The sequence below is a fragment of the Mauremys reevesii genome, linkage group 2 (genome assembly GCF_016161935.1).
Source record: "Mauremys reevesii isolate NIE-2019 linkage group 2, ASM1616193v1, whole genome shotgun sequence".
Taxonomy (NCBI): domain Eukaryota; kingdom Metazoa; phylum Chordata; order Testudines; family Geoemydidae; genus Mauremys; species Mauremys reevesii.
Window position 1 is genome coordinate 247,347,324 of NC_052624.1, and position 26,690 is coordinate 247,374,013.

The following is a 26,690-nucleotide window of genomic DNA, read 5'->3' on the forward strand; positions in this document are numbered from 1 at the left end:
GTGCACCTCACTGGGACAGTCCTAATTTGACCCAAGTAAGTTCACACGCGGGTATTAAATTAGCAGATTTGTGTTATTTACAGATGTAAATGTTGGGAAGTTTTTTGGTCAAGCTTCAAGGGAAAGTCAAATATTGTACTGGTTTTCTACTGAATTTTTCCATATAGCTTCCAAAATGTTGTTAAAATGTAATCTATTCAAAACCATCTGGAGGTTTAGAACTCAAATGAAAGAGTGATTAACAGTGAATTAAATATTGAATAGAGCACAGCACACAAAGTGTTGTCTTTTAATCTTTAAAATCAAATATCCAGATGTCACATTCATTTTGTCTGGCCAAGTGGACACTGAACTGTAAAGAAAAACCTGGAGTGGTATCAATAAACTCATGTTGATCTTGTAATACTGGTATTTCATGGACCATGTTATGCCATGGGTTAACAATAAAAAGTCGCATTTCTCCTACAATTATCAAAAATTGTAATTCTATTTTTTCTAGTTTTTTCTAGATATAATGTTTGCAGGTCTCCTTTAGTGTATGATTACTGACATGATCCACAGGTAGATATCACAAATGATGTCAGAAAACTCTATGATATTAAAATTTATTTGGAAAGTTTTACATTTATGTCTAACAAACTGTAACCATATCAACACACATACTCTAGCTCGAGTAGTAGAGGCCTGCAGTTTTGTTGCTGACAATTCCTAGTTCAATCCCTACAGGTGTCCATAATATTTTTATATAGATAGTCATACTCTGTTACCAAATCCCGCCAAGATGAGACTTCGGGTGGTGTGAGCATTGGACATGCAGAGCAAGCTTGTTGAAGACAATGGCTAGTGTCCCAGTGTGAATAACAGCCTGTTACTTACAGCTAACAGCATTATTCCTTTGGCTCGCTTGGTGCAGAGCCTTGTGTTTGGGGCGAGGTTCAATACTCACTAAAAACTATGCTGGCTGTACTTATGTAGCACAGTTCTCTGCATTTGCTTAAACCAAACTGCTACAATAAGATCTAGTATTTGTTGGAAGATGTAAACAATAGCCTTTTTTTAAAATAATGCATAGGGTTTTTTCTTTTTTTAAAGAAGTGTACAGTACATTTAGTCTGTGAACTATGCATCATCATAGCCAAATAGCCTCATATCCTCTTGGATACCCTTTCTATGTAATTTTATGTTTATGAGTAATTCTTCTTGCTGTTCCAGGCGGTAAGTGAAATCACATTTTCCAAAAGCATCTTCTGATTTTACAGAATTTCTGATAAAAGTCTTCTGCCTCACTGCATTTTCCTACTTTGGTCTGCACTTGCTTCCTCCCACCACCCCTTAAAATGCTTATTCTCCCCCATTCCTTTGTATTATAATTATCCTCAATATGTATTTGTTTGTGTTGGCCTAGCAGAGCTGTTTTTGAGGATTAATTATAAGTATCATTAATTATATTGCAATACATAGTAATAGTTTTCAGAAGGATAAAATCTAAGATGTGAAACTTTTTTTTCTTCTTCTTCTAGCAATTTGACACCAGGTTTAACTTGCCTGATTTCTTTGGAAGACCAAAACCTGGGCCACGTTTGCCAAAAGACTTGCTGAGTTCTCTAGAGCTCTTTGGCACAGCTGAGCTGGTTTCTCCTTTCATCTGGAAAGCAGCACAGTGAAAGTGTCAAGTTTCAGCTCTAAATCACACACATCTCCGTCCTTTTATGTCTAAAATTTGAGATAGGAATAATGCTGAGCAGAGTCGGCTCTAGCTTTTTTGCCGCCCCAAGCATGGCAGTCAGGCTGCCTTTGGCGGCTTGTCTGCGGGAGGTCCCCGGTCCCGCGGATTCGGCAGCGCGCTTGCGGGGGGTCCGCCGGTCCCGCAGCTTTGGCGTACCCACCGCTGAATTGCTGCCGAATCCGCGGAACCGGCGGACCTCCTGCAGGCACGCCGCCGAAGGCTGCCTGACTGCTGCCCTCGCAGGGACTGGCAGGGTGCCCTCTGCAGCTTGCCGCCCCAAGCACGTGCTTAGAGCGCTGGTGCCTGGAGCCATCGCTGATGCTAAGAAAAGAAGGTGTCCACACAGCAGAGCTCAAAGCTCAGTAGAAGCAGAGTCCTTTCCCCCACCCAATTTAGGAAACTCCTCGGAGTAGGCCCATTTGAGTGGCTCACCTTCCAAACTCCCTGTCTAAGGTGTGCAAGGGTGAGCCCAACCACCATGGACTATTGCAGAGCAGCTTTCCCCCTGCTTAGTTTAGGATATACTCAGAAGCAGACCTACTCTCCTGTTCTTTCTGTGCAGCAGACTACAGAGGAAAGGAGCTCTTCTGTTACTTTTTATATTTATATTACAACAGCATCCAAAGACACCAGTTGGGAGTAGGACCCCATTGTGCTAGGCACTGTGCAAACACATAGGAAGATATCCTTGCATTGAAGGGTTTATAATCTAGGGCGGATCTTAAAATCTGAACAGATAAGACAAGGGGTGAGGGACAGGAGTGCAACATACAGAGATATGTCTAACAGATTCCTGGCAAACATCATCCTAGTGCCAGGTTTTAGTTTTCCAGATCTGCAGGAGGGGGATGGTAGATGGGATGTTACTAGGAGCACTGGAGTTGGGGAAAGAAGGAAGGGAAGGGGTACACTGATGGGGGTGGAATGGAAGGGAGGCTGGGAAGACGAGGGAGTGAAGAGAATTGGTGTGTGTGTGTGTAGGTGTAGGTGTAGGCTGGGATGGGGCCAGAGAGAAATCTGAGAGAGACTCACAGGAAACAGCCAAGCAGCAGAGAAGGAAAAAAAATATTCTGAATCCAAATGAAAGAAAGCACAGTCTGACATCACTGATGGTGAAGATTTTGCCTAGGCTTCACAGCCTCCAGCCCTTGCTTTGCTGCTGTTTCTGTCACTGTTCCTCTAGCTACTGCTGGGAGAGTCTTCTAGCTTCTGATGGCTGTCTCTGGCCTTACTCTTTCTCCCCTTAGCCCTCCACAGCTAGGGTGGTGGTGTGTGCTTCAGGCTGGGTGGCCCTTGCTCTGGTCCTGGGGTGGTCGGCGGTTCTGAGTCTCGGAGCTAGATGTCATTGATTTTTGTATCAGTATTTCAGGCAGTAGTTTACCTTTGTTTGTTATGTGGTGAAAGTAAAGCTGTGTAATGGACAGGGAAGTTAACGCGGGCTTGGGTGATGGAATCTGCTGCTTTCTTACAGGTAGGCCTAGAAGTGTGGCACCCGTTCTGAGCAGAGATTGGCTGGTATGTCAATTTAGTTATTTGGCAATGAGATTTTGTGTGTCTAGATCAGCAGAATAGCTGTTCCCGGGTGTGCTTTGTAAAAGAAATCCTAATCCCATATTAGCAGAGTTTGAAATAGATGAAGTTGTGGATTGTTTGCAGCTTTGAGCAGCTCACTTGCTGCTAGCCAAAACATTGTCATAACAATGAGGATTGCATTTGTTTCTGTAAGCAGATCTCCGAAAGCCTGTCCCTGTTCAAGACAATGACAAAATGCTCATTGAAAAGGCTTTGGGTCCTAATTGAGTAGCTAGGAAATTAATAGCTCCGACAATTTAAAAAAGACACACATTCCATTTCACTTCAATACTGCTAACCTCTTATTTGAATACATAATTAGATTGACTGTAACTGACTATTTTAAATCTGTATATATATGTAAGAATAGGTATTTGTTTTTTAATTATAAATACTCTGAAGAGAGTAGAAGCAAGTTAGAACAACAAATCTCTGACAGGTCTGATGCTTAGCACACTGTGAATTCAACCTTGTCTTGCCAGGGAGTTTCCCTTAGAATCAATGATCTGTTGGAAGTGAGAGAATGTCTGTCTGTAAAGAAGTTGCCATCAGGCAGCCTGGTAGAGATTTGTGAATTCTTGAATTCCTATAATTGGAAGTAAACATACCTTTCATTATTACTGTAATCTGAAACGCATTGATGATACAAACAGCTGTCCAGTTCAGGGTACTAGGTGTTGACCAGTACAATGATTTTAAGTGGTTAAAGGATTTAACCTTGGGGTGAGTAAATTGTCTTTTGGGGTAATTCTACATATATCGATCTGAACTGATCTGCTTCTAGTGTCACATCTGTCAGGCTGGTGCTGGAAGCTGAATCTCCAGAGAGAATTTTCATGACAGGTGTCAGACATGTGGTGTTATGACAACTTTGCAGAAATCAGATTTACAGGTAGGATTTGTTTATAAGCCTTTCCTGGGCTGTGAATGAATAGTTCTAATCAGCCTTCCTGACTAAACAAGCATTTAAGATTTTGCTAATGCACAGTCTACTATAGTTACCTAAGTGCTGTGGCAAACTTTTGTATTAGCCAGGCTTTTAGCATTAGTTATGAACCTACATTTGTGCAATGAAATCTTTTGTATAAAAGTTGGCCTGTAGTAGAAGATTGTTTCCAGTCTGCTTTTTCCCACTGTTTTCCACTTTCCTCATCTTCCCACCCCCCATTTATAACATGGCCCTAATTATTATTTCATCTGAAAAATTGGAGGAGCCTCATGGACTTGGTTGGGTAGTGGCTCACCCCGATAGCTGTATACCCTACGGATTTATGTAATTTTCCTCACAGTGGGGAGTGGATGGAAACTTACTAAGGGTATGTCTGTGACTGTAGCATGGGTAGGCATAGCCATGCTAGCTTTAATCTAGCTAGAATAGGTAACAGTAGTAGTGAAGACATGGTGATATGGGCTTCTGCACTGGCTACTAGTGTCGCCCACAGGTTGGGGGATGCAAAAAGGGCAGTTTGTCCTGGGCTCTCCCAAACTGAGCAGCATTGTGACCTGGTGCAAACTTGAGTGGTGCTGCAAGGTCCAGGTCGCAATGGCACTCATTCAAAATTGGCCCGAGTGTCTCTCCATCATGATGGTGAGGTGGCCAGGTCAAATCTGAGTGCTGCTGCAATCCCATGGGCCAGGTTGTCACGCCTGAACCAGGGAACTGGGTTCATGCCATAGGAGCTGCTGCTGGGGGTGGGTGCAGACAGGCTCACTTTCCAACCCCCTCGTGCCCCAGAGTCTCCCTTCAGTAGTAAGTTTGTTTGTTTTTCTGGAGTGTGGCAGGCCTTGGTTTCAGATTTTGCCTCTGTGGCCCTGGGGGTGAGCAATGGAAGTATGTATATAGGGTCCCCAGCAAGCTTGTACTGGGGTGGCTAGCCCATGCTGAAGCCTGTGCTGCCACATCTTCATTATTGCTACGCGTCCTAATTAGATTAAATGTAATGCAGGTATGTCTACCCATGTTACAGTCCCACCTTTGCTTGCTGTATAGGCATGTACTGGGTAACACCCACCAACAGTGTCTAACATGGGGGGCTTCAACCTCATCCCGAGTAAACCTGTCTCATTTCTCAGCCCCTTAGTACCATCTATTCCCTTTCCTTGGCCAGTCTCTGAAAATGCCACTCACTCTTTTTCACCCTCATGTGTTTTTGTAGTTTATCTGTCCTCTGTAGTATGAGCAGTCCAGCTCCCTCATCATGTAGGTGGTCTGAGCTTATCCCCAGTGCAGCTTGCAGCTGGCTTCTGTGACGGACAATGGTAGGAATAAGAAACGGATTGAAGAATGTCTTTATAAATTAACCAAGAAAATAGAGTGGTGAGACACTAAGATTTTGGGGTGGAGGACTGTTTATTACCAAAGAATGCAAAGCTTCGGTAAGGTATAATATGAGGCAGTGCCCCATTTTTTTTGGCAGCAATCCAGACTTGCTCCTGTTTGGGATGAACTACTTGGCCTTTGGTCTCATTGCTACCTTCACAGCTGAAACCCTATTGTCTCTTTTAGTGAAATGCTCCTATTACCTTGTTAATAGATACGACTGATATGCTATAGAATGTGATCTAAATATGCTAATGAGACACTGAATTAGTCGGCAGCTACACAGGAGTGAAGTTGGGTTTTACTGTGGAAAGTACAGTAATTGATACTTTATGTATATCATGCTGCCATTAAGTTAAACATGCAAAGAGAACCTTTGTTTTATTTTGTCACAGGCTAAATAAAGCAAATCTATTTGTGAACAATCAAAAGTGGAAGTATAAGGCTAGAGAATTAAGTTTGTCATTCTGCATTCTCTTTCTTGGGAATAAAAAATTAAGACTCCACAGTTCAAAGCTCCTTGATACCTAGCTTATCATAAAGATAATTCTGCATGAATTTACTTGGGGAGTTATAGGTTGCTAGAGATAGCAAGTACCTTTCCTTAAAAAAAAAAATCAGACATGATATTTTTGTTCATTAATGCAGTAAGGCAATGCCAAGAGCAGTTCCATTCCTTGCTTCCCTTGATGAGCAATCAGTAATACGTTGCATGTCGTTCTAATGCTTGGTATGGCATCTAAGTGGAGCATTGGGGTGAGTTAGATGGTGTCATTTTCTCTCGTCTGTTACAAAAGCTAATATGAAGTGCGGATTGCAGTACCAGCCTGCTGTGACCTTGATTTTTCTAGTGGAAAATGAAATTTTGCAGATACCTGGCTTTATTTCCAGTGGCACAGTTCCAGACTTTAGAATGATCCTGTCATTGGGACATTCCTTAGGTATACAGTTAAATCTGTTGTTCATTAGAATCAGCTGGAGCCTATCAGTACACTTCACCTACAAGCCAACTATAACTTCAGTAAATTTGAAGATAATACTTTGGTTTGGCCTGCCGTCGCCCTTTCTGTAAAGCTGGAAGTTTGAACAGCTAGCCAATTAAAATTTTCACACCTTTTACATGAGGGTAGTTCTGCAGCTAAAACTCATGGTGGTGGTTCCCACCTCCCCCCGCCATATAGTTGCCTGTATTCTTACAACTGTATTTTAAGAAACAGACTTTTTGATGTGAAACATTTTCTTTCATGTTTGGAAGGCAATTTATACTGTTTTGATCTTAAATAAACAACCCCCCAAAACCATAAAGTGAGCATTTGACTTGGATAAGTCGATGCTGAGTGAGAGTCTAGCAATACGCATCAGATAGCAGTATTAAGAATTATTTAGCATATCCAATTAACTTAAAATCTTTCCCAAATAACATTTTAATAATGTTTTATAGTGAGCTATTTAAGACTTACAAGGATACCCAGCTTTTTTTAAATTTTTCAATAACTTGTGGAACAAACCAAGCTGGCCAAGCATTTGTTATTACTTTCGGTTTTTACTGATGTGTTTTACGGCTTTTTGGTCAAATGTACAGCACTAAAACTCCAGGCATCCATACTGCTTCTATATTTAGTAGCAAAATCTGGTCCTGGTTGTTAAACAGTTTCCACTTATCGCTTTAACCAATCCACAGGATTGGGTCTTATGCATTGTGGTCAAATTTTGTGAATGATTTCTCAAAAGCTAAGAAATCCATTAGGCTTTGTAGAATTCAACTTTTTAAATAATTTTGACAGATATTATCTGTTCATTTTTAAGCATCTTTTTTTAGATTTTGATCCCCCCCCCAGTTTTCACAGTTACGGGAAATTATGGGAGGGTCAGACATTTATTTAATGGCAATAGACATTGAGATTCGAAAAATTAAACCTTTATTAAAACTGTTATGAACACAAATTGTCAACATAGCATGTCAAAATATACAAAGTAAATATCCTTAAATCAAGACATCATACCCATTCTTACTATTCATTCATTAGTCATTTGTAACAAACTTAATCCAAAAAGTCTAATCACTGGATTTGACTGAGTTTTCAACAGGCAGGCGGGGAGGGCAGGCTGGGCAGGGGGGCTGGGCCAGTGGACCTGGGCCAGCAGTCATGCCCGGAGGGAGACCGGACCCGGGTCACGGGCGGGGCGACGGACGGCTGCAGGCCGCGGCATCCGCGGCTCGGCTGGGCGCTCGCTGGCGGGCGGCTCATGGCGCCGCGCAGGCGCTCGACGAACGCCGGCCGCGGCCCGCCGCAGCCGGTCCCCGCGGCTGTGTCGCTGTCCCCGGTGGAGCCGAACTCACATGCCTGCGGCAGGTGCGCTCCGCCGGCCCGTGACCTGCCGCTGGGAGCTCAACCGGAGCGCGGGGGAGGGGGGACCGCCCAGGACCGACGAGGAAGGGCGGCGCAGCACACCGCGCTGCCTGGGGCAGCCTAATTTCTAGAGCCGCCCCTGGTTTTCAAGCAGCATTTTTCTTTCTTTGCCTACCTGTAAATATCGATTCTTACCGATGGAAATATTTTGTCATGGCTTTGTATGTATGCAGTGGGAAATCAACATTTAAGGGTAATCTCCAAATGAATTTTCTGAGATGTGGGAAACTTTCTGTGGTATGGGAGAACCTACTTACTTTTAAATTCCTTTGTTTCCTAGACAAGGCAATAGGATTATAGCAAATTCAAAATGTTTACAAAATATTTCATTTGAAAAATATGGTAATTTTTCCTCTGTGATGCAATTAACTTGTACTGTAAATTAAGCATAGGAAGTGTTTTTTATTTTAAATATATTACACAGGGTTTTACAGCCAGTTTGTCTTCAAGAATTGTAAATATTCACATTAACCATTTGTGAAAAGCCTGATTCATGGAATGCATCAGTTTCTAAGTGTAGCATTCCGAACCTATGTATTTTCATATGTGTGATGTCAGCCTAAGTTGTTTAGCAACATATCAGAACAATTACAAGAGAAGATTAAATATCTGTTTTATAAATGCCATAGAAAGTCTTTCAAAATGTTTTTTGCACTTTAAATAATTGCATTCCTGCATTAAAGCCTATTTGGAAAAAGTCTTTTTCTCACATCTTCCTTTGCCTTCAGTTTCAATTTTAACATCAGCTGATAGCCTGATTTATACTAAGGACATGGTTATACATGTTGAATAACCTTCTCTGAGGAAGTACTTCACATGCTATCTTTTCCAGTAAGAGGTTTTCATGTTTGACCTCCTCTTCTTGATTTGCATTACACATGCTGTACATGACGTGTATTTTTGTATGTGCCAAAGTGGCTTGGGGCTGGTGATAGGATAACATATCTAAAACTACTGTGATGTTTACTTCTAGGAATTACTGCTGAAGTCCTAGTGGTCACCTCTTTTGATGAACTGCACAAAAGAGCTCAAGACGCCAAGGGGAAGATTGTAGTTTACAACCAGCCTTTCATCAATTATAAAGAAACTGTCAAATACAGATTACTGGGAGCGGTTGAAGCTGGTAAAGTTGGAGCGGTGGCATCCCTTATCAGATCCATTGCTTCCTTTTCTATTAATAGGTAGGAATGTTTTACTCTGTACGTGACAATTTGGGAAATCTGACACGGTACCACTTATGAATTCTGATTGAGATTATTAACTCTGTAAACATCAGTGTCAGGGGGCAAACTCTATTTGGATTGTAAACTTGTCTTTGCCTTCTCAGCTGTCTTTGTTTCTCCATATTGAGCTAAAACCCACAGTGGGTAACAGGAGAAATTCTTGCACAGGGCTAACAGAGGGTTGTTAAATTGTGATTGTCCATTCAAATGGAGCACCCTTGGACAAATCGATGGCTGCTGCCTAGGGCAAGCCAGTTTTTCAAGTCTGAACCCTGGGGGGTGGGGAGGGGCACTGAACAAGGGATCACCGGGTGCGGGACTTTGTTCCCCTAATAAGCCTGATTGTTATGTTACTGCCAAAGGGAACAGAAGGTTATAAAAGAAAGGGTCCCTCACCTGCCATTTTAGAGGAAGCATGTGCATGGATTGCAGGGGTCAGAGAGAGGGGCGGGGAGAGGCTCTATGATTTAGAGAACTACAGGAGGGGTGATTCTGGACCCCTGAGAGGACTCTATCCGAAACCTAAAGAATTCTTCCACATGGCGAGAAAGCTGAGGCTGGGAAATATGTACAGGCATGTTTATTATTGTGTATAGATCTGTATCTTTCTTGTGCTGCTAAAGTAAAGGGTAATTTGCCTTAGAATCCTATGGAAGATCTGTCTGCTTAGGCTGTTGTGTATCCCAGAAGAGTTCAGCTATGAACCTGGAGCATCCACAGGGCTGCAGTTGAGAGATGGTGTGCTTAAGCCACTGGGGAGCGTCTGGGGAGCCAGCGTAACTCAGAGCAGAGTAACTGGACCACAGGGCCTCAGCTCTTAGAAAGGGGTGCTAGTCAGACAGGGTGATCATATTTCCCAAACACTGGGGCTGGCCTTGCTGCTCGCCCAAACCCTGCCTGCCTCCTCCCTCCATGTGGGGCTGGCATCGCTGCTCACCCCTACGCATGTTCTTCCCGTACCCCACTTTTTTTTGGCAAAAGTGGGCATTTGTCTCCTTTGCTCTTGACAACTTTGAGATGCCTGGGACTGCCCTTAAAAATGGGACTGTCCCAGCCAAAGCAGGACATATTGTCACTGTAGCAATGCAGGACTCACCCCTGCGGCACCTCCTGCTGGTCATCTCAGGGAATTAGCTCTTTCCAGCACAGAGCACCCTCTGTAGGCCAGTGTCCTGCTGCTTCTTGGCCCCCTGTGTCCCTCTCGGACACACTGCCCCATTATCTGGGGTGCTGCCCCCTGGCCATACACCCCTCAGTCTCAGGGTCTCCCCTCCTCAGAGAACCCCCACCCAGCCTCAGTAGAAGGCTAATGCCAGTCATCATTTAGCCCCCATGCCCTGGGGCAGACTGTAGTATCAGCCTACTCATCACCAGCAAGTTTGGGTTTGGACCTGCTGCCTTTGCCTACCCCTGGCCTGTCCTCAGCAACCCCCAGTACCTGTTGCCTTATGCCTAGGCCACAGATCCTCTGTCTTTCCCCAGCCCTGCTCCACTCAAGTACCCTGTGTTTAGCTCCCTACAGCCAGGCCTGTCTCCCTCTACAGCTAGAGAGAAACTGCTGAGCTCCTGGCTCCCAGCCTCTTATATAGGGCCAGCTGAGGCCTTATTGGGGTGTGGCTCAGCTGCGGCTGCTTCCCCAGTCAGCCTATTAGCTGCTTTCCCTGCCACAGCCCTCTCCCAGGGCTGTTGTAAGCCTTTTAGGGCAGGAGTGGGGTAACCACCCCACTACAGTCACCCTAAAACAGAGATCTGTTCTCTGGCAGTATGCCTAGAGACCCTGGTAAGAGACAGTGCCTGGACTCTCTTCTTCAGACTCAGGAGGCTTAAAGCGCAGGGGGCCTAATGAGGTGGTCTCCAAACACAGCAGCCTAGTGAGTGTAAAACCAGCAGAGGGAGGGAGGGTGTGTGTGTGTGTGTGTGTGTGTGTGACTGACTCACATTTCGCCTTTTACTTTACATGGTTTTGCAGGCAGGCGCTTCCTTGTAACATGTTAAGTTGTCCAGTTTCAAGTGGGTGTTTGGTTTAGAAACTATTTGTTCCCAACTCTGCCTCCAGTGCTTTTTCATTCTTTCAAAATGTTTTCATCATTGTCACCACTCCAGATCTTGTGTGATTGCTTTTAAGAGCTTTTCACATCCCTGATGCTACCATAAATATTCCTGTAACAACCAATATAAAATACTTCTCTGGTGGCAATATAAGGCAAATTGTCAATGATTTTAAGAATACATAATTTTGTATGTTTAAGGAGAATAAAGGCATGTTGTTTTTATATTCATGGGCAGTCATATAGCCCTAAAATGACATCAGGAGGATGAAGTAAATGTTAACAACTAATGTAATTATTTTGGTCTCCTATAAATAGGTTTTATAATCCTGAATCTGACTAACTTTAAAAAAACAACAATCCATGACTTAAAAATCAATTTTTAATGTTAAAAAAAGTATGTATATGTTGGTAGAACTTTACTTTCTTAAAGTGCTCAAGTGGATGTTTTGTACTTGTTTCTTTAGTTTCCTAATTGTTAATAGAATTTCAGATTTTACCTGGAGATTTTTTTTCTAAAAATGAGAGTTTCACACTTAAAATGCTCATCTGTGCAGAGAAAGACAAGTCCAGGGCTTCATTAACACCTTAACTGTGAGAAAGCTAAGACAGATGTGAGACCTTGGCAGCATGGAAGCTTTAATGACTAATGTATTGAGATGTGCCAGATGCTATGGACACACAAGAAATTCATGGACTACTGTATCAATAAGTGTAATATATCTTTGTGTTCCTGGCTCTCTGAGTGGATTTCCTATAGAATCACTGGGCAGAGGAAGAGGGTAATTATTACAAATTCCCAATGCCAGTTATGCAGATACCCAGCCCTTTAAAGCTTTGGTCCCTGGGGAAAGTGGCAGAGATTGGTTTTACCTAGGTCAGAAGGCCTGGGAGAAAAAGATGTCAAAAACTGTGTATAAAGGGTCAGCCTGACCTGGCTCAGGGCAGACTCACTCTGGAACAAAGAACTGACAGGCTTGTGTACAGAACTGCCAGGGTCCCATGTGCATGATGGATAATACCTGGTAAGCTTAGCATGAGTCTAGACTGTTCATTGTTTAAGAGATGTTTTCTCTGTAATGAGTTTGTTCTGAATAAAAGCTCTTCTTTATGAAGGCTGGATGGGCACTGGTAAACACTATATTATCACCCGGCTACCACCATGTGTGTCAGTTCTGGGGCCCAGGGCCAGTGCAACCACTAGGTGAACTAGGCGGTCGCCTAGGGCGCCAAGTGGTTGGGGGCGCCAAAAAGCCGTGCCCTGGCTCGGCAGGGAGGAGCCGCCTTCCGAGCTGCTGCAGCGGCCCAAGCCTGGCAAAGCCAGTGAATGTATTAAAAAAACCCACACCCTTTTTTAAACTTTCAGTCCACTAACACACTTGCTGAAGCAATTTTGTTTTTGAATCAAAAAGATTTTAGGCTGCTAAGAGGCATTTACATGTGCTGTGTCCTTTACTGCTCCTTTGTGATGTATAAAGATGGCAGCATTAGGTTTATTTTATATATATATAAAAGTTTTAAAATGTTGATGCTTTGAAACAGTCACCATAAATTAATAGTAGTACAAGAGGTCAACTTACACTGTCTTCAGCATAAGAGAAAACAGGGGGAAAGGAACACCCCATCACTTCTTTGTCATTGTTTATGCACACCACAGTCCTGCCTATCACCCAGGCCTGTAACTTGGGGTCATCTTCCACTCCCATTCTTGTTGCCCCACATTCAGGAAATGTCCATACCTTGCCAGTTCTTCCTAAAAAATCTTTCTGTGATCAATTGTTTTCTCTGTCTATGCAATTAAAATTCAGATCCACACCCTCCTTTTGAGTCAGGATCTCTGTAGCCTCTTCCTTGTCACTCAACAGCCGCCATCCCTTTACCGTTCATACAAAATGCACCCACTAAGATAATCTTAGCTCACCAGTCTGACTGCAACACCCTTCTCTCCTGCACTGAAGTCAAGTTTCTTGTAATTACTTACAAAGCCCTACAATACTCTTCATCCATCTTATATTCTCTCTTGCTGAGTGCTCCCATTCTCTCATTTCCATCCCTGTTAATACTGTAAAACAATATTTTTTTAAAAGAAGTTTAAATAACCTAGTGAGAGATGGTCCTGTGCGGTAGACCTTCCTATGCTAGACATCAGGTCAAATTCTGCTTGCAGTTACACCGGTCTAAATCAGGCATATTTCTGTTTCCTTAATCATTCAACAGCTTGATCATCAGCTTTTCTTTGTCTCTTAGAAAAATCACTGTGTGTTTTTGGTTTTTTTATAATGTGATAAATGACTAGTACTGGGTATTTTGTCTGTGGTGTTGTAGCAATGTGGGTCTCAGGATAGGATATTGGTGAGAGAAGGTGTGTGAGGTAATATATTTTATTGGCCCAACTTCTGATGGTGAAAGCTCGAAAGCTTGTCTCTTTCACCAACAGAAGTTGGTCCAATAAAAGATATTACCTCACCTACCTTGTCTCTCTAGTACAGAGGTGGGCAAACTAAGGCCCGCAGGCCACATCTGGCCCATGGGACTTTTCTGCCTGACCCTTGAGCTTCCGGCCAGGGAGGCTAGCCCCTGGCCCCTCCCCTGCTGTCCCCCCTCCCCCGCAGGCATGCTGCTGCATGGGCAGTGCTCTGGGTGGCGGGGCTGCCCGCTCCTGCAGGACAGCGCGGCAGCGTGTCTGGCTCCATCTGGGTGGCACGGTGGCCAGACATGCTGCTCTGTGGGGATGGGTACGGGGGCGGGGGCGGGGGCCGGGGGGTTGGATAAGGGGCAGGGAATCCCAGGGGATGGGAGCAGGGGGCTGTTGTATGGGTCATACGTTGTGGGGGGTGGGCGGTCTGGGACTGGGGGGCAGTTGGATAAGCGTGGGAGTCCTGGGGGGCCTGTCAGGGGGCGGGGGTGTGGATAGGGGATGGGCAATCAGGGGATAGGGGGTGGGGGGGTTGGATGGGGGTGGGGTCCTGGGGGGCAGTTAGGTGCGGGGGGTCCCGGGAGGGGGCGGTTAGAAGACAAGGAGGAGTTGGGAATTCTGAGGGGAGCAGTCGGGGGTGAGAAGCGGTAGGGGTTGGATGGGGACCGGGGCCAGGCTGTTTAGGGAGGCACAGCCTTCGCTACCCAGCTCTCCATACAGTTTTGCAACCCCAATGTGGTCCTCGGTCCAAAAAGTCTGCCCACCCCTGCTCCAGTATTTTGTTAGAATGTAAGGAAACTAATACAAGTATAAACAAATGAGATATGACTTGCATAAAGACAGAATTATTCCAATAACCTTATTATGAAATACTTGGTTTCAAAAAGAAAAAATGTGCCATGATAGATTTTAACAGAGATTATACAGATGTGAGAGAATAATTAAACTAACATGAAATGCACTTAAATTGCTGTGACAATAGGAAGATTCCAGGGACTGCTACATAAGCAGCTGTGATGACCATCAAAGGTGACCTATACTAGAACAGAAAATGCAGACCTCTTCCATACCTACCTTTGCCAAATTTTATTCCATGTGAAAACAACTATGTATCCTCTGGAGAACTTTTTCAGGTTGATGGAGCAGGCAAAATATATATTGATTTAGCAGATCCTCACCACTTTTTGGAATCACATCCAGTGCCTATTATATGTTCTCATTAGGTTTGTGAGGAAGGTGGTTTGAATTTGTCAAACATTTATCCACAAAATATGATTTTTTTTAAAAATAACCACATTATTAGTAATATATGTGGGATAGCACTGAGCACCAGGGCGGAGTAGAGCTAATATGGACCATTTTATGGTAACCTTACATAGCAATTGGGTTATTTGAATGTACAGTGTCCAGTCATGGTATTTGGTGAGAGGCTTCCATGTTTGAATTTGTTCAGGCTATGAAACAGAGAGGAGATATGCGTCACAGTTTCAGAGTAACTGCAACTGTATCCCCCTCTGTGGTCCACTCCAGGAATGCCTAGTCAGGTCGCAGATCTCCAGCGGTCACCTGTCTGTGGGCAAGGACCTTTGTACCACTTCCTTCTGACCGTTTTAAGGCTGCACAGCCCCCTGACCTCCACTGTGCTATCTCCAACAAGCCAGTCTGCCAAAAGCCAGTTATTGTGCATTGCTCTTTCTCTGAGAGCTATGACCACTTTATTGCCAGCTGTTACAAGTGACTGCACAGCTCTTTCTAAGCAAGCACATTTATTCTTAAGGTAAAAGCATTACAGAGAAAACAGATAAAGAATAAAAGTTGCTACACACATGCTACACACATGCTACAAGCTTACCAGAGGTCACTCATGAGTCTTATGGGGCTCTAGTAGGCCAAAGTCTTTCCAACTCTTCCACAAGGGTTGGGAGCCCCCCTTGAACAGAAGGTCCTATCCGTTTTCTGGATCAGAAAGAAGGCACTGAATTAATTTAAACTCGGGCTATTTGTACAAAAAGCCCTTTCTTTGTCTGTTAGTCTCTGGAAAACCTTGTTTTAACCAGTATATGCAAAACCACTCAGAGGGTGGTACCTCTCTTGAGGTGTTTACAGCCTGAGTGATTTGCATTACTAAATATACCACCCATCCCATTTTTAGTTCCTGGAGAAGCTGTGGCAAACCAGCCCCTGGGAGTTGCATACAATAGCTGATATATAAACCATTCATAAACGTAATACAATATTTTCCCCCAAAGATACTACAGACGGTTGCAGTATTTGTCACCATACATGTGGAGCTGTTTACTAGCTAGGAGGCAGATCTTGCTAAAGATGAGCTCAAAACTTGATAATACACTGAAACACAGGCTCAGAGGGCATCACAACAGTCATGATGAAACACTTGCAAGGCAAGCAAATTGAGGCATGCAGAGAAAAGGTGACAGATACATTTTGACTTTAAGCATAACATTTTAAAAAGCTCAATACATCATTGATGAGCTTGCTGCCTGGAAAATGCTTCGCAGAGTAAAATCCACAGATGGTTGGATGACCCACAATCTGACAGCTGAGCTGATTTCTAAATATACAGGCCCAGATCCCAGCCCTGCACAGAGAACCATGAAGATGGACCTCTGAACCCATGCAGAACCTCACTGACTCAGTGTGGTTTTGAGAAGGGGTCTGCTTACGTGAAGCTAATTACATAATTGGGGCTTCATTTGAAGTTGGACACAGGTTTTGCCTACTCAGATTGTAGTTATTAAATCCTTTCCAGGAGGTTTCCTTGAAGAGGTACCTGAAACTTATGAAAGTGAGAGGAGTTTCAGTTTGTAACATTGGCTTCTTTTTGGCTGAAGTGTACCCAAAGCATTACAATACACTTATTCTTCTGTCTAGTTCAGTGGCTCTCAAACTTTTGTACTGGTGACCCCTTTCACATAGCAAGCCTCTGAGCGCGACACCCCCCCCTTATAAATTAAAAACCACTTTATATATATGCACACACACATTTAACACCATTATAAATGCTGAATGCAAAGCTGGATTTGGGGTGGAGGCTGGCAGCTCACGACTCCCATGTAATAACCTTGCAACCCCATGAGGGGTTCCGATCCGCAGTTTGAGAACCTCTGGTCTAGTTGCTCATTTGATCAATAACTAATTTATCAAAAGAGATCTCATTCTGCACGTTCTATCACACTGATTCAGGAAGTATGCAGACTCTACCGTTTCTGATACTTACGGAAAAAAAAAAAGCTCAAGAAACGCCAGAAGGCCAATGCTAGCATACATGTCTTCTGCACAAATGCTGCTGACATCATAGTTCCTGAAAGTTTTTTCACAAAGATTGGGCAGTTGTAAATACAGAAGTGCAAACATGATTTTTTATTATAACAACTATCCATAGAAAAACTGAGCGCAAGCCAGAAGATGGCTAGACATTCCTCTGCTGGAGTCTTTGAGCTCCATGCTCTATACAAGGAGCCAAGCTTGTCTATAACTTTGCTAACAGGGGCGGCTCCAGGCCTCAACACGCCAAGTGCGTGCTTGGGGCGGCATGCCGCGGGGGGTGCGCTGCCAGTCGCCGGGAGGGCGGCAGGCGGCTCCGGTGGACCTCCCGCAGGCGTGCCTGCGGAGGGTCCACTGGTCCCGCGGCTTTGGTGGAGTATCTGCAGGCGCGCCTGCAGGAGGTCCACCAGAGCCGCGGGACCAGCGGACCCTCCGCAGGCACATCTGCAGGAGGTCCACCGGAGCCGCGGGACCGGCGACCGGCAGAGCGCCCCCCGCGGCGTGCCGCCATGCTTGGGGTGGCGAAATTGCTAGAGCCGCCCCTGTCTGCTAATTCAGGATACTGTCACAAGGTGAAACTCTGTTTAAAATGCTGCCTCGAAAATAAACTGTGTGTGTCCTTCATGATGAGTTAAATATGCTCATTGTTTCTGTCACCGTGGAATCTCTGAGACTATGGTGATAACTAAAATAATATTAGAAAACACATTTTAAGCAGAACCTATTGTTAGAACTTAAGTAAATGGCTAACTAATAGAGATTTGACTTAATATTTTACCGAAAATTCCTTTTTTTTAAACAATAGCAAAACAAATGTTATATCTTCAATGGTATCTTATCTGATTTCTCCAAAGAGTATTGGAAGCTAATTTTTGTTGTTCAATCGAACACCAAAATAATGGGGGATACAGCTAAGGTTGCCAACTTTCTAGTTGCAGAAAACGAACACTCTTGCCCCACCCCTTTTCTGAGGCCATGCCTCCACTCACTCCATCCCCCCTCCCTCCATCTTGCGCTCTTCCCCACCCTCGCTCACTCACTCACTCATTTTCACCGGGCTGGGGCAGGGAGTTGGGGTGCAAGAATGAGTGAAGGCTCTGGCTGCAAGCTCTGGGGTGGGGCTGGAGATGAGGTGTTGAGGTGATGGAGGGGGCTCTGGGTTGGAGTGTGGGAGGGGGTGAGTGCTCTGGGTGGGGGTGCAGGCTCTGGGGTGGGGCCGGAGATGAGGGGTTTGGGGTGCAGGAGAGGGCTCCAGGTTGGGGGAGGGGGTTGGCGCATGGGAGGTGGCTCTGGGCTGATGCTGGGGGTTGAAGTGTGGGAGGGGATATGGGCTCTGGGCTCGGGCTGTGGGCTCCGGGGTGAGTTGGTTTGGGTGCAGAAGGGGGCTCAGGGCTGGGGCATGGGAGGGGGTGTAGGCTATGGGCGGCGCTTACCTCAGGTGGCTCACAGGAAACAGCAACTTCTCTCTCTGGCTCCTAGGCGGAGGTGCGACCACGTGGCTCTGCGCACTGCCCGTGCCTGATAGGGTTGTGCCTTCAGCTCCCATTGGCCGCGGTTCCTGGCCAATGGATGCTGCTGGAGACGGGAGCAGCATGCGGAACCCCTGTGGCCATCCCTCCGCCTTGGACCCAGAGGGAGATGCTGGCAGCTTCCCGGGAGTCACGTGGAGCCAGGTAGGGAGCCTGCCTGCGCTGCCAACCAGACTTCTAATTGCCCAGAGCCACCATAGTCCCTTTTCGACTGGGCATTTGAATGTGAAAAGGAATGAGGCTGTCCTTTCTTTTCTTTCCTCATTTACCTTCAGTGCTATTTTTTTTAAATCTGTTTTCCTGTTTTAAGATAGGTGGTTTGGGCCTAGCCTGTCATTCCTGCCATTTCCTGATGCCTGAATCTGCTCTCCTTGTCTGTGACTGACAAGAGTTAGTGTACTAGCCAAGATGCATTTTCTGTCTCCATCTCCTCCTCCTGTTTTTTCTCTTACCCACCTCTTGCACCCCTTTTTGTCCATTCTCCTGATGAGCTGTGCTGAATGAGCTCTGCTTGACAAGAGGTAATGCGTCCATCAGTGTCAGGACCATTGTCCGTTCAAGTTGTGTTGCTTTTCCTTACTGATTAATGGGAAATGCTACATCAGTGAAGGGAGCAGCACATTGGGAGGGCTGGTGGCTACAGGAGAAAAATTAGTGACAGATTTCTCCTCAGTATTGAAAGGGAGGCCCTGCACTTATGCGACTCGTACAATGCCATGCTAATCTCACTAACTTTGTGAGCTGGAATATCTACATCTTTGCCCATAATATTAAAAATATATATATATGTATTAATGGCTAATAAATGGAATTATAGCAGACTTTCAAAATCATCCTGAAAATCTGCTAGCCCATGTAGAAAATCCACTTGCCTGCTTTTCCTGTGATGATATTAATAGTGGCAATATTTTAGTGGTCCCAGATGAATAGAGGAGTAGCAATTCACAAAGCAGAATTGTGTCTTTCAAACTGTAAGCTCATTGAGCTAGAGGCTGTCATTTATTATATGTTTGTACAGTGCCTAGAACACTGTGGCTTTTAAGTGATAATGCAATATTAACACAGAATAATAATCATGGGTTTAAAATCAGTACTCTGTGGTAGAGCAACACTTTAAGATTACTAAGGCTCCTTATTAAAGAGTAGCAAGATAAAGAGAGACTTAGTAAAATCCCAATGTGGAGTTAAATCAATGTTTTCTTTTTCCAGTTTTTCTTCCTCTGCAGCTCCTCAGCTCTTCCTTGGTCCATTTAGGGCAAGTAGGTGCTAGATTGCTCCCTGAAGGGTTCCACTGATCAGGGATCACAAGGGCAGGTGGGCTTTTGCAGGGTGGGGGAGAAGGGTTTGTCTCTGCTCTACTTTCAGCAGTGGATGCATGTGGGTTTTTTGGGGAGACAGTTAATGGGTGGGTAGGAAACAATGGTTACTGTTTGCCACTGCCAGGTTTCCCTGCCCCTCTTGGATGAGCTTGCAGTTGGTTATTTGGTGTGTACTACCACACTGCATGGTAGTTCTGTCTCTAAAGTAGGGCTCCAAGCATATCCCCACACTGATGCATCAGGGCCAAATCATGATCTCATAGAAATGAAAGGGGGTTTTGTAACTTGGTGGGGATTAGACTTGACCTTAGCAGAAAGTTGCTGCAATGTGTAGGAAACTTTGTTTACAAAAATGTTGAGTCTCTCTCTCTTCAACAATCAGCCTTTCTGCCTGTAGCAACTTTCGTCACCAAATTGTCAAAACTTCAGAAGACTTTCAAAGGTGGATACCCTGGGCCAACAGTAACAAAAAAAAAATTGGAAAAAACTAAACCTTTTCATGTAAACAAATATTGACTTAAATCAATAAACAGTATTTGGCTTTTTGGAGAGACCAAATGTTGACTTGTTTTGCCCTTTGAGTAGCTCAACTGTGCAATGATTAATAGGCTAATGTAAGGTTCAAAAATTATAAACATGTACAGCAAAGTGAGTGTACAGGAAACCTAATGCAGGATTTATCAGCTGTCAGTGGGTATTTTGTGGCAAAAACACTCCTTAAAAAATAGGGTTGGGAAAAAATTTGTAACTTACAGTAATCTACAAATCTCGAGGAAAATATAAGTTTTAAAATATTATCTAGATAAACAACATCTCTCAGCAGTTGCAGTGTTTCAGTGATATTTATGCTGGTTGATAAAAATAAGATCAAGCACAAAGTTGAAAGAAAAATCCTTCTTTTCTGCAGGAAGAAAAGATTTACACCATATGATATCATAATTTTATCTAATGATCCCTTTGTGAGCAGTTAGTGGGGGACAAAGCTGAGAGCTTTTCAGGCATTCAAAAAATGGAAAGGTCTATGTAACAGCTAAATGCTAAGAACCAAATGAATCTTCTAAAAATGTTCACTATAGCTTGAAAGCAATGCAAAGTCTTGTGCTGCAGCAGTTAAGTAAGCAAGCTGGTAACGTGGTGTCCCTAGCCTCTGTATGCCAGAAGCTGGGAATGGGTGATGGGATGGATCACTTGATGATTACCTGTTCTGTTCATTCCCTCTGGGGCACCTGGTATTGGCCACTGTCGGAAGACAGGATACTGGGCTGGATGGACCTTTGGTCTGACCCAGTATGTCTGTTCTTATGTTCTTAACATACATAGCAGGGCCACGCAGGAAAATATAGAGCAATCCAAGTACTATATTTTCATCAGCCCACAGCTTGTTATGGACATTTTCTCCCAGCCAGGTTCCTCCAAATCTTATTCTGTCCAAATTTGGCACCCTATTGCTATTCCCAAGCAAAAACTATTTTCATTAGCTGGCCATCCTCCTCCCAACACGAGAAGTAGCCTAGGCAGTACCTTGGATGCAAAGGTAGGAACTTTGTATCCCCAAAGAGAAGAAAGAGAGAGAGAGAGAGAGTGTGTGTGTGTGTGTGTGTGTGTGTGTAAATGGTGCTGGTAGATTTTAGGATTATGTTAAAGATTTTTATGGGTCATTCAATTGTGTATCAAACATTCCGTTTTTGGCATTTAATCATAGAATATCAGGCTCAATTTCCTGTATCTTCTGAGAGTCCAACAGACAGCATGTATCAAAGCTCCCACTCTGAAGCAGAAGATTGGCCCTGTAACCCAGCAAGTGGCCTGGATCACCAGGCAATAGGTCCAGTGGCCTAGACTGTGACTGTTACTAAATATCCGAAACTTAACCTACTCTTAATTATAAACGTTCTCATGAAACCTTCAACTTGTCACTTCATTTTTACTTGCAACTTTCAGTTTAGTTTTCTGTAATAAATAACATCATGGTAAATAAACAGTAATAAGTACACACAGAACATGAACTGGGTTTGTCATCACTTTTTCTTCAGTAAGACCATCTGTTGTTGTATATAGCACTTATGCAAACTGATGTTCAACTGAACAAATTACAGTTTTCCCCAGACATTTGACCTTAACTAAGATTGCACTGTGTATCTTACACCTGTCTAGGAAGAGTGAAAGACTTTTAGACACACAAAAGTAAATGGGATTACTAATTTGTCCTTTAGCTAGATGTTTGTCTCACTTGACACTAGAGAGAGAGCAGATGTAAGTGCTTTTTTAGATGCACAACAAGAGAGTTAACATTATCTTATTCACTCAGAGTGAATACTACGGGCATGTGCCCTCACACACACGCTCAAACACGGAGTAAAGAACCTTGGAAGTAAGTAGTTAAAGATTAACTTGAACAGCAGGTCAGGACTGAAATGTGAAAGGACACTCAATTTGGAATGTAATCTGTTTCAACCAGTGGCTAAAAATATGGTTCCAAACAATACATCAGCCCTTACATTTTTGTGGTAGTGCAACCACTCTGTTTTGTTTTATTTGGTTTCTGTTTTGTTGGTGTCTTGCATAGTGCCATATAGCAAACAGGAATCTGACTACAGTAATATAATATATGGAGATACACCTATCTCACAGAACTGGAAGGGACTCTGAAAGGTCATTGAGTCCAGCCCCCTGCCTTCACTAGCAGGACTAAGTACTGATTTTGCCCCAGATCCCTAAGTGGCCTCCTCAAGGATTGAGCTCACAATTCTGGGTTTAGCAGGCCAATACTCAAACCACCAAGCTACCCCCCCTCACTGTATAGCACAGTGAAGTATTGTGCTATACAATGCACATAGAAAACAAACTTAAAAATGTTTTTAAATGTGTGGTCTTTTAAGGATAGTAATAGGCCTATCTTGTTAAAATAGTAAGTAAACAATTTGCAGACTTGAGTGATATTTTATTTTTGTAAGGTGTCTGTCTCTTTAATTATTATTTTGACTAACTAGAATTATTAGATTTTTGTTTTTGTTTTTTAGAATTACATTCCACAGGCCATATTCAGCGCATAAGGTTGGTCTGTTGGGCTATTGAAACCTGACAATGTTATGGACACCAGCTGGACAGCCTACCAAATGACATTAGCAGGTCTGGCTGGTGTGTGAGGCTGTGGGATGAACTAAAGTTACCAGATCTGTGTATGTGTGTGGACTTAATGTAAATGAGTTGCCCATCCCCTGGGCACTCCTGATTCTTGGTTCAACTTCTCTTCCTATTTTGGGACCGTGCAAAGGCTGGGGTTACTCCTGTTTTGTTAAACTGATTTTGTATGTATGTTAATTTCCTGCAATCTTATTCTCTCCTCCTTTTCACAATTCTATCTTGCTTTTGCCCTAGGCTTCCAAATCTGGAGAAATTGGATATATTCTAATCCATCTGTGAACTTGTTTCACTGTTTCTTGGTTAATTAAATAATCTTGTGTTTCATTCTCTTGGGGTTGGAGAAGAATTGTATGGCTTGTAGTGGAAAAAGCCCAGAGTAATTGTATAGACAATCCAAATCATATTTCTACTTTTCAGGTTTCCAAAACACAAATCTTTATGCCAGTTAACTATCTATTTTAAAGTAAAAATCATTTCTACATAATACTGCAATTGGGTGTTTTAAGTGAAAACAACTACGAGCCTTTTAAGAAACCTACATGTGCAACATAGTACTTTATTCGTGTTGTGGTGTTTTGTCCTCTACAGCAGTCAGAGGCTCAATTTCACAGGTCCATTTCTTAGCAGGTGACGAGATTTCAGTGAAGCTTGACAGCTAAAATGTAGATTTGAATTCCAGTAGGAAGGCAGCCAGCCAAAATTTAAGCTCTCTACCTGCTAAGGAGAGAGAAACTTAAATGGATCATTGTTGCATGTGAGCAAGTGAATTTACTTACTTTTATCGTATTACTGTAGTGTGCATAAAACCAAACATGTTTATTGAAATCCTGTAGATAGAACTGACTTATCTATGTAGGGATTAAAAAAAAATCAAATACAAGCATTTAAATGGCACTTTAACAAACCTATTGTATCAGGAAAAATTGTTGAGAGTATTTAATACTTTCCAAAATAAGATACAAGTTAAAGGATATTTGTGGCATTAAACATTTCTTTGGATATTCTTCTTCTTTCATTCAGTGTAATGCTTCTAACCCATCCACCTTTGTTCTTCCCTTCACCTTACTTTGTCATTGCAGTGTTGGGGATTTTAATATGTGCAGTTGTTGCTACTGCTGACATTAAACAGAGTTCTAGAAATCCAGTTACATCTGGCAACTCTGAAAATTTTAGATAAAACTTGCGTATATTATGTGATGCTCTCAAGTTTTTGTTTTTTATTTACATATAGGAACTGCTGTGCTGCTCATTGGCACAGTATGTGTGCCTTTTAGTGACTAGTGCCATCACCTTTGTCACACCAAAATGTGGGTGTCATGTTTGCGTGGCATGAAGTGGTACACCCATAAGTAAGGAGATGACAAAGGAGATCCTGGCCAAGTTAAAAGACTGTTTGGAGTAGATGACCTGGGGATAAATGCAGGTGCGATAGGCCTGATTCTTCGCTGCCTTGCACCTTGTGTAGACATTTGCAGCTCCGTAAAGCTGGTGTAAAAATGCTACCATTCTGGTTTGGTACCACTTTACATCCATTCTGCACAGGTTCAATGACTACATATTTAAGCCCTGTTGTACACTACAAGGTTAGGTCGAACTTAGCTGCGTTAGGTCGATTTTATAAGCAATGCGGCTACACAGCCAACCCCGTTCCGTCAACCTAAAGGGCTCTTAAAATCAACTGCTGTACTCCTCCCCAGTGAGGGGAGTAGCGCTAAAATCAACCTTCTTGGTTCGAATTTGGGGTAGTGCAGACACAGCGTAGTGCAATTAGATGGTATTGGCCTCCAGGAGCTATCCCAGATTGCTCCAATGTGACTGCTCTGGACAGCACTTTCAACTCCGATGCATTAGCCAGGTACACAGGAAAAGCCCCAGGAGCTTTTGAATTTCATTTCCTGTTTGGTCAGCATGGCGAGCTCAGCAGCACAGGTGACCATGCAGTCCCAGAATCACAAACGAGCTCCAGCATGGACCAAACGGGAGACACTGGATTTGATTGCTGTATGGGCAGAACTCCGATCAAAAAGAAGAAATGCTAATATATATGCCAAAATCGCACAGGGCATGATGGAGAGAGGCTACACCAGGGTCACACCGCAGTGCGCGTGAAAGTTAAGGAGCTCCGACAGGCCTACCACAAGACAAAGGAGGCAAACGGTCACTCCAGGTCAGAGCCCCATACATGCCGCTTCTATGATCAGCTGCATGCCATTCTAGGAGGGGACCCTACCACTACCCCACCACTGTCCATGGACACCTGCAAGAGGGGAGTCTCACGCAACGCGGAGGAAGATTTTGTGGAAGGGGAGGAGGAGGAGAATGCGCAGCAGGCAAGCAGAGAATCCATTCTCCCCGGCTGCCAGGACCTTTTCATCACCCTGGAGCCAATACCCTCCCAAGGCAGGTTCCTGGATCGTGAAGGTGGAGAAGGCACCTCTGGTGAGTGCACATTTGTAACTATACTACAGGGGTTAAACGCAATTGTGTTTAATATTTAATTTGCCCTGAGGACTTGGGATGCATTCGTGGCCAGTACAGCTACTGGAAAAGTCAGTTAACGTGTCTGGGGATGGAGCGGGAGTCCTCCAGGGACATCTCCATGAAGCTCTCCTGGAGGTCTCTGAAAGACTTTGAAGAAGGTTTCTGGGGAGGGCTGCCTTATTTCATCCTCCACGGTAGGACACTTTACTACGCCAAGCCAGTAGCAAGTAGTCTGGAATCATTGCAGCACAAAGCATGGCAGCAAATGGTCCTGGGTTTTGGTCGCATTCATGCAACATTCGGTCTTTATCTTTCTGTATCAGCCTCAGGAGAGTGATATCATTCATGGTCTCCTGGTTGAAATAGGGGAATTTCTCTAAGGGAACAGTAAAAGGATCCCGTTCATGCTGGGCTGTTTGCGCTTGGCTAAAAGGGATCATTTCTGAGAATAGCCACACGGTGGGGGAAGGGGTGTGCTGCACATCCATACCCAAACCGCAGCCCCCTCCTTTTAAATGGCAAACCCAACCGGCATTGCTTGCTATGGAAAAGGAGGGCACTGCCGTTTGAAACCATTCCCACATGTTATGAAGGCGAAAGAAGCCAACCCCATGTACTCTTTGGCTTACCATGGCTGCCTGGAAACCGAATTCTGTTGCCCAGCTGTGTGTGATGTGTGACCATACTAGCAGGTGCTCAATATTAAAAGCAAAATACGACCTTGTACCTAAAGCACATGTGCGGTCTGCTGTGAATTGCTTGACTCACTGTGAAAGAGTCTCCCTTTTGTTCTCAGAAATGTATCTTCTTAAATTTTACTCTCCCTCTTTATCCCCCCTTCAGGTGCAAATGCTTCTCTGCTCCCTGTATCATCTCCGTCCCTGAGGTTATCACAGATTAGAAGGCGAAAAAAATGCACTCACGATTACATGTTTTCAGAGCTCATGCAGTCCTCCCTCACTGATAGGGCACAGCTGAATGCATGGTGGCATTTGGTGGCAGAGGCTAGGAAAACATTTAATGAGCATGATCAGAGCACGCAGGAGCAGATGCCGAGACTAATGGGGGAGCAAACAGACATGATCAGGCATCTGGTGGAGCTGCAGGAAGGGCATCAAGAGCAGAGACTGTTGCTGCTGCATCCATTGTATAACCGCCTGCCCTCCTCCCCAAGTTCCATATCCTCCCCACCCAGACGCCCAAGATGCAGGCGGAG

The 26,690-nt window shown here is 44.0% G+C and overlaps 1 protein-coding gene across 2 annotated transcripts in view; it reads left to right on the forward strand.

Annotated features, from left to right (window-relative positions):
• The window catches only part of CPQ (carboxypeptidase Q), a 248,519-nt gene that overhangs the window by 58,257 nt on the left and 163,572 nt on the right, over positions 1-26,690 (forward strand). For both annotated transcript variants that reach the window (XM_039527638.1, XM_039527636.1), the window contains exon 5: positions 9,003-9,210. In XM_039527638.1, coding sequence (XP_039383572.1) covers positions 9,003-9,210 — 208 coding nt within the window. The remainder of the gene's footprint in view (positions 1-9,002; positions 9,211-26,690) is intronic.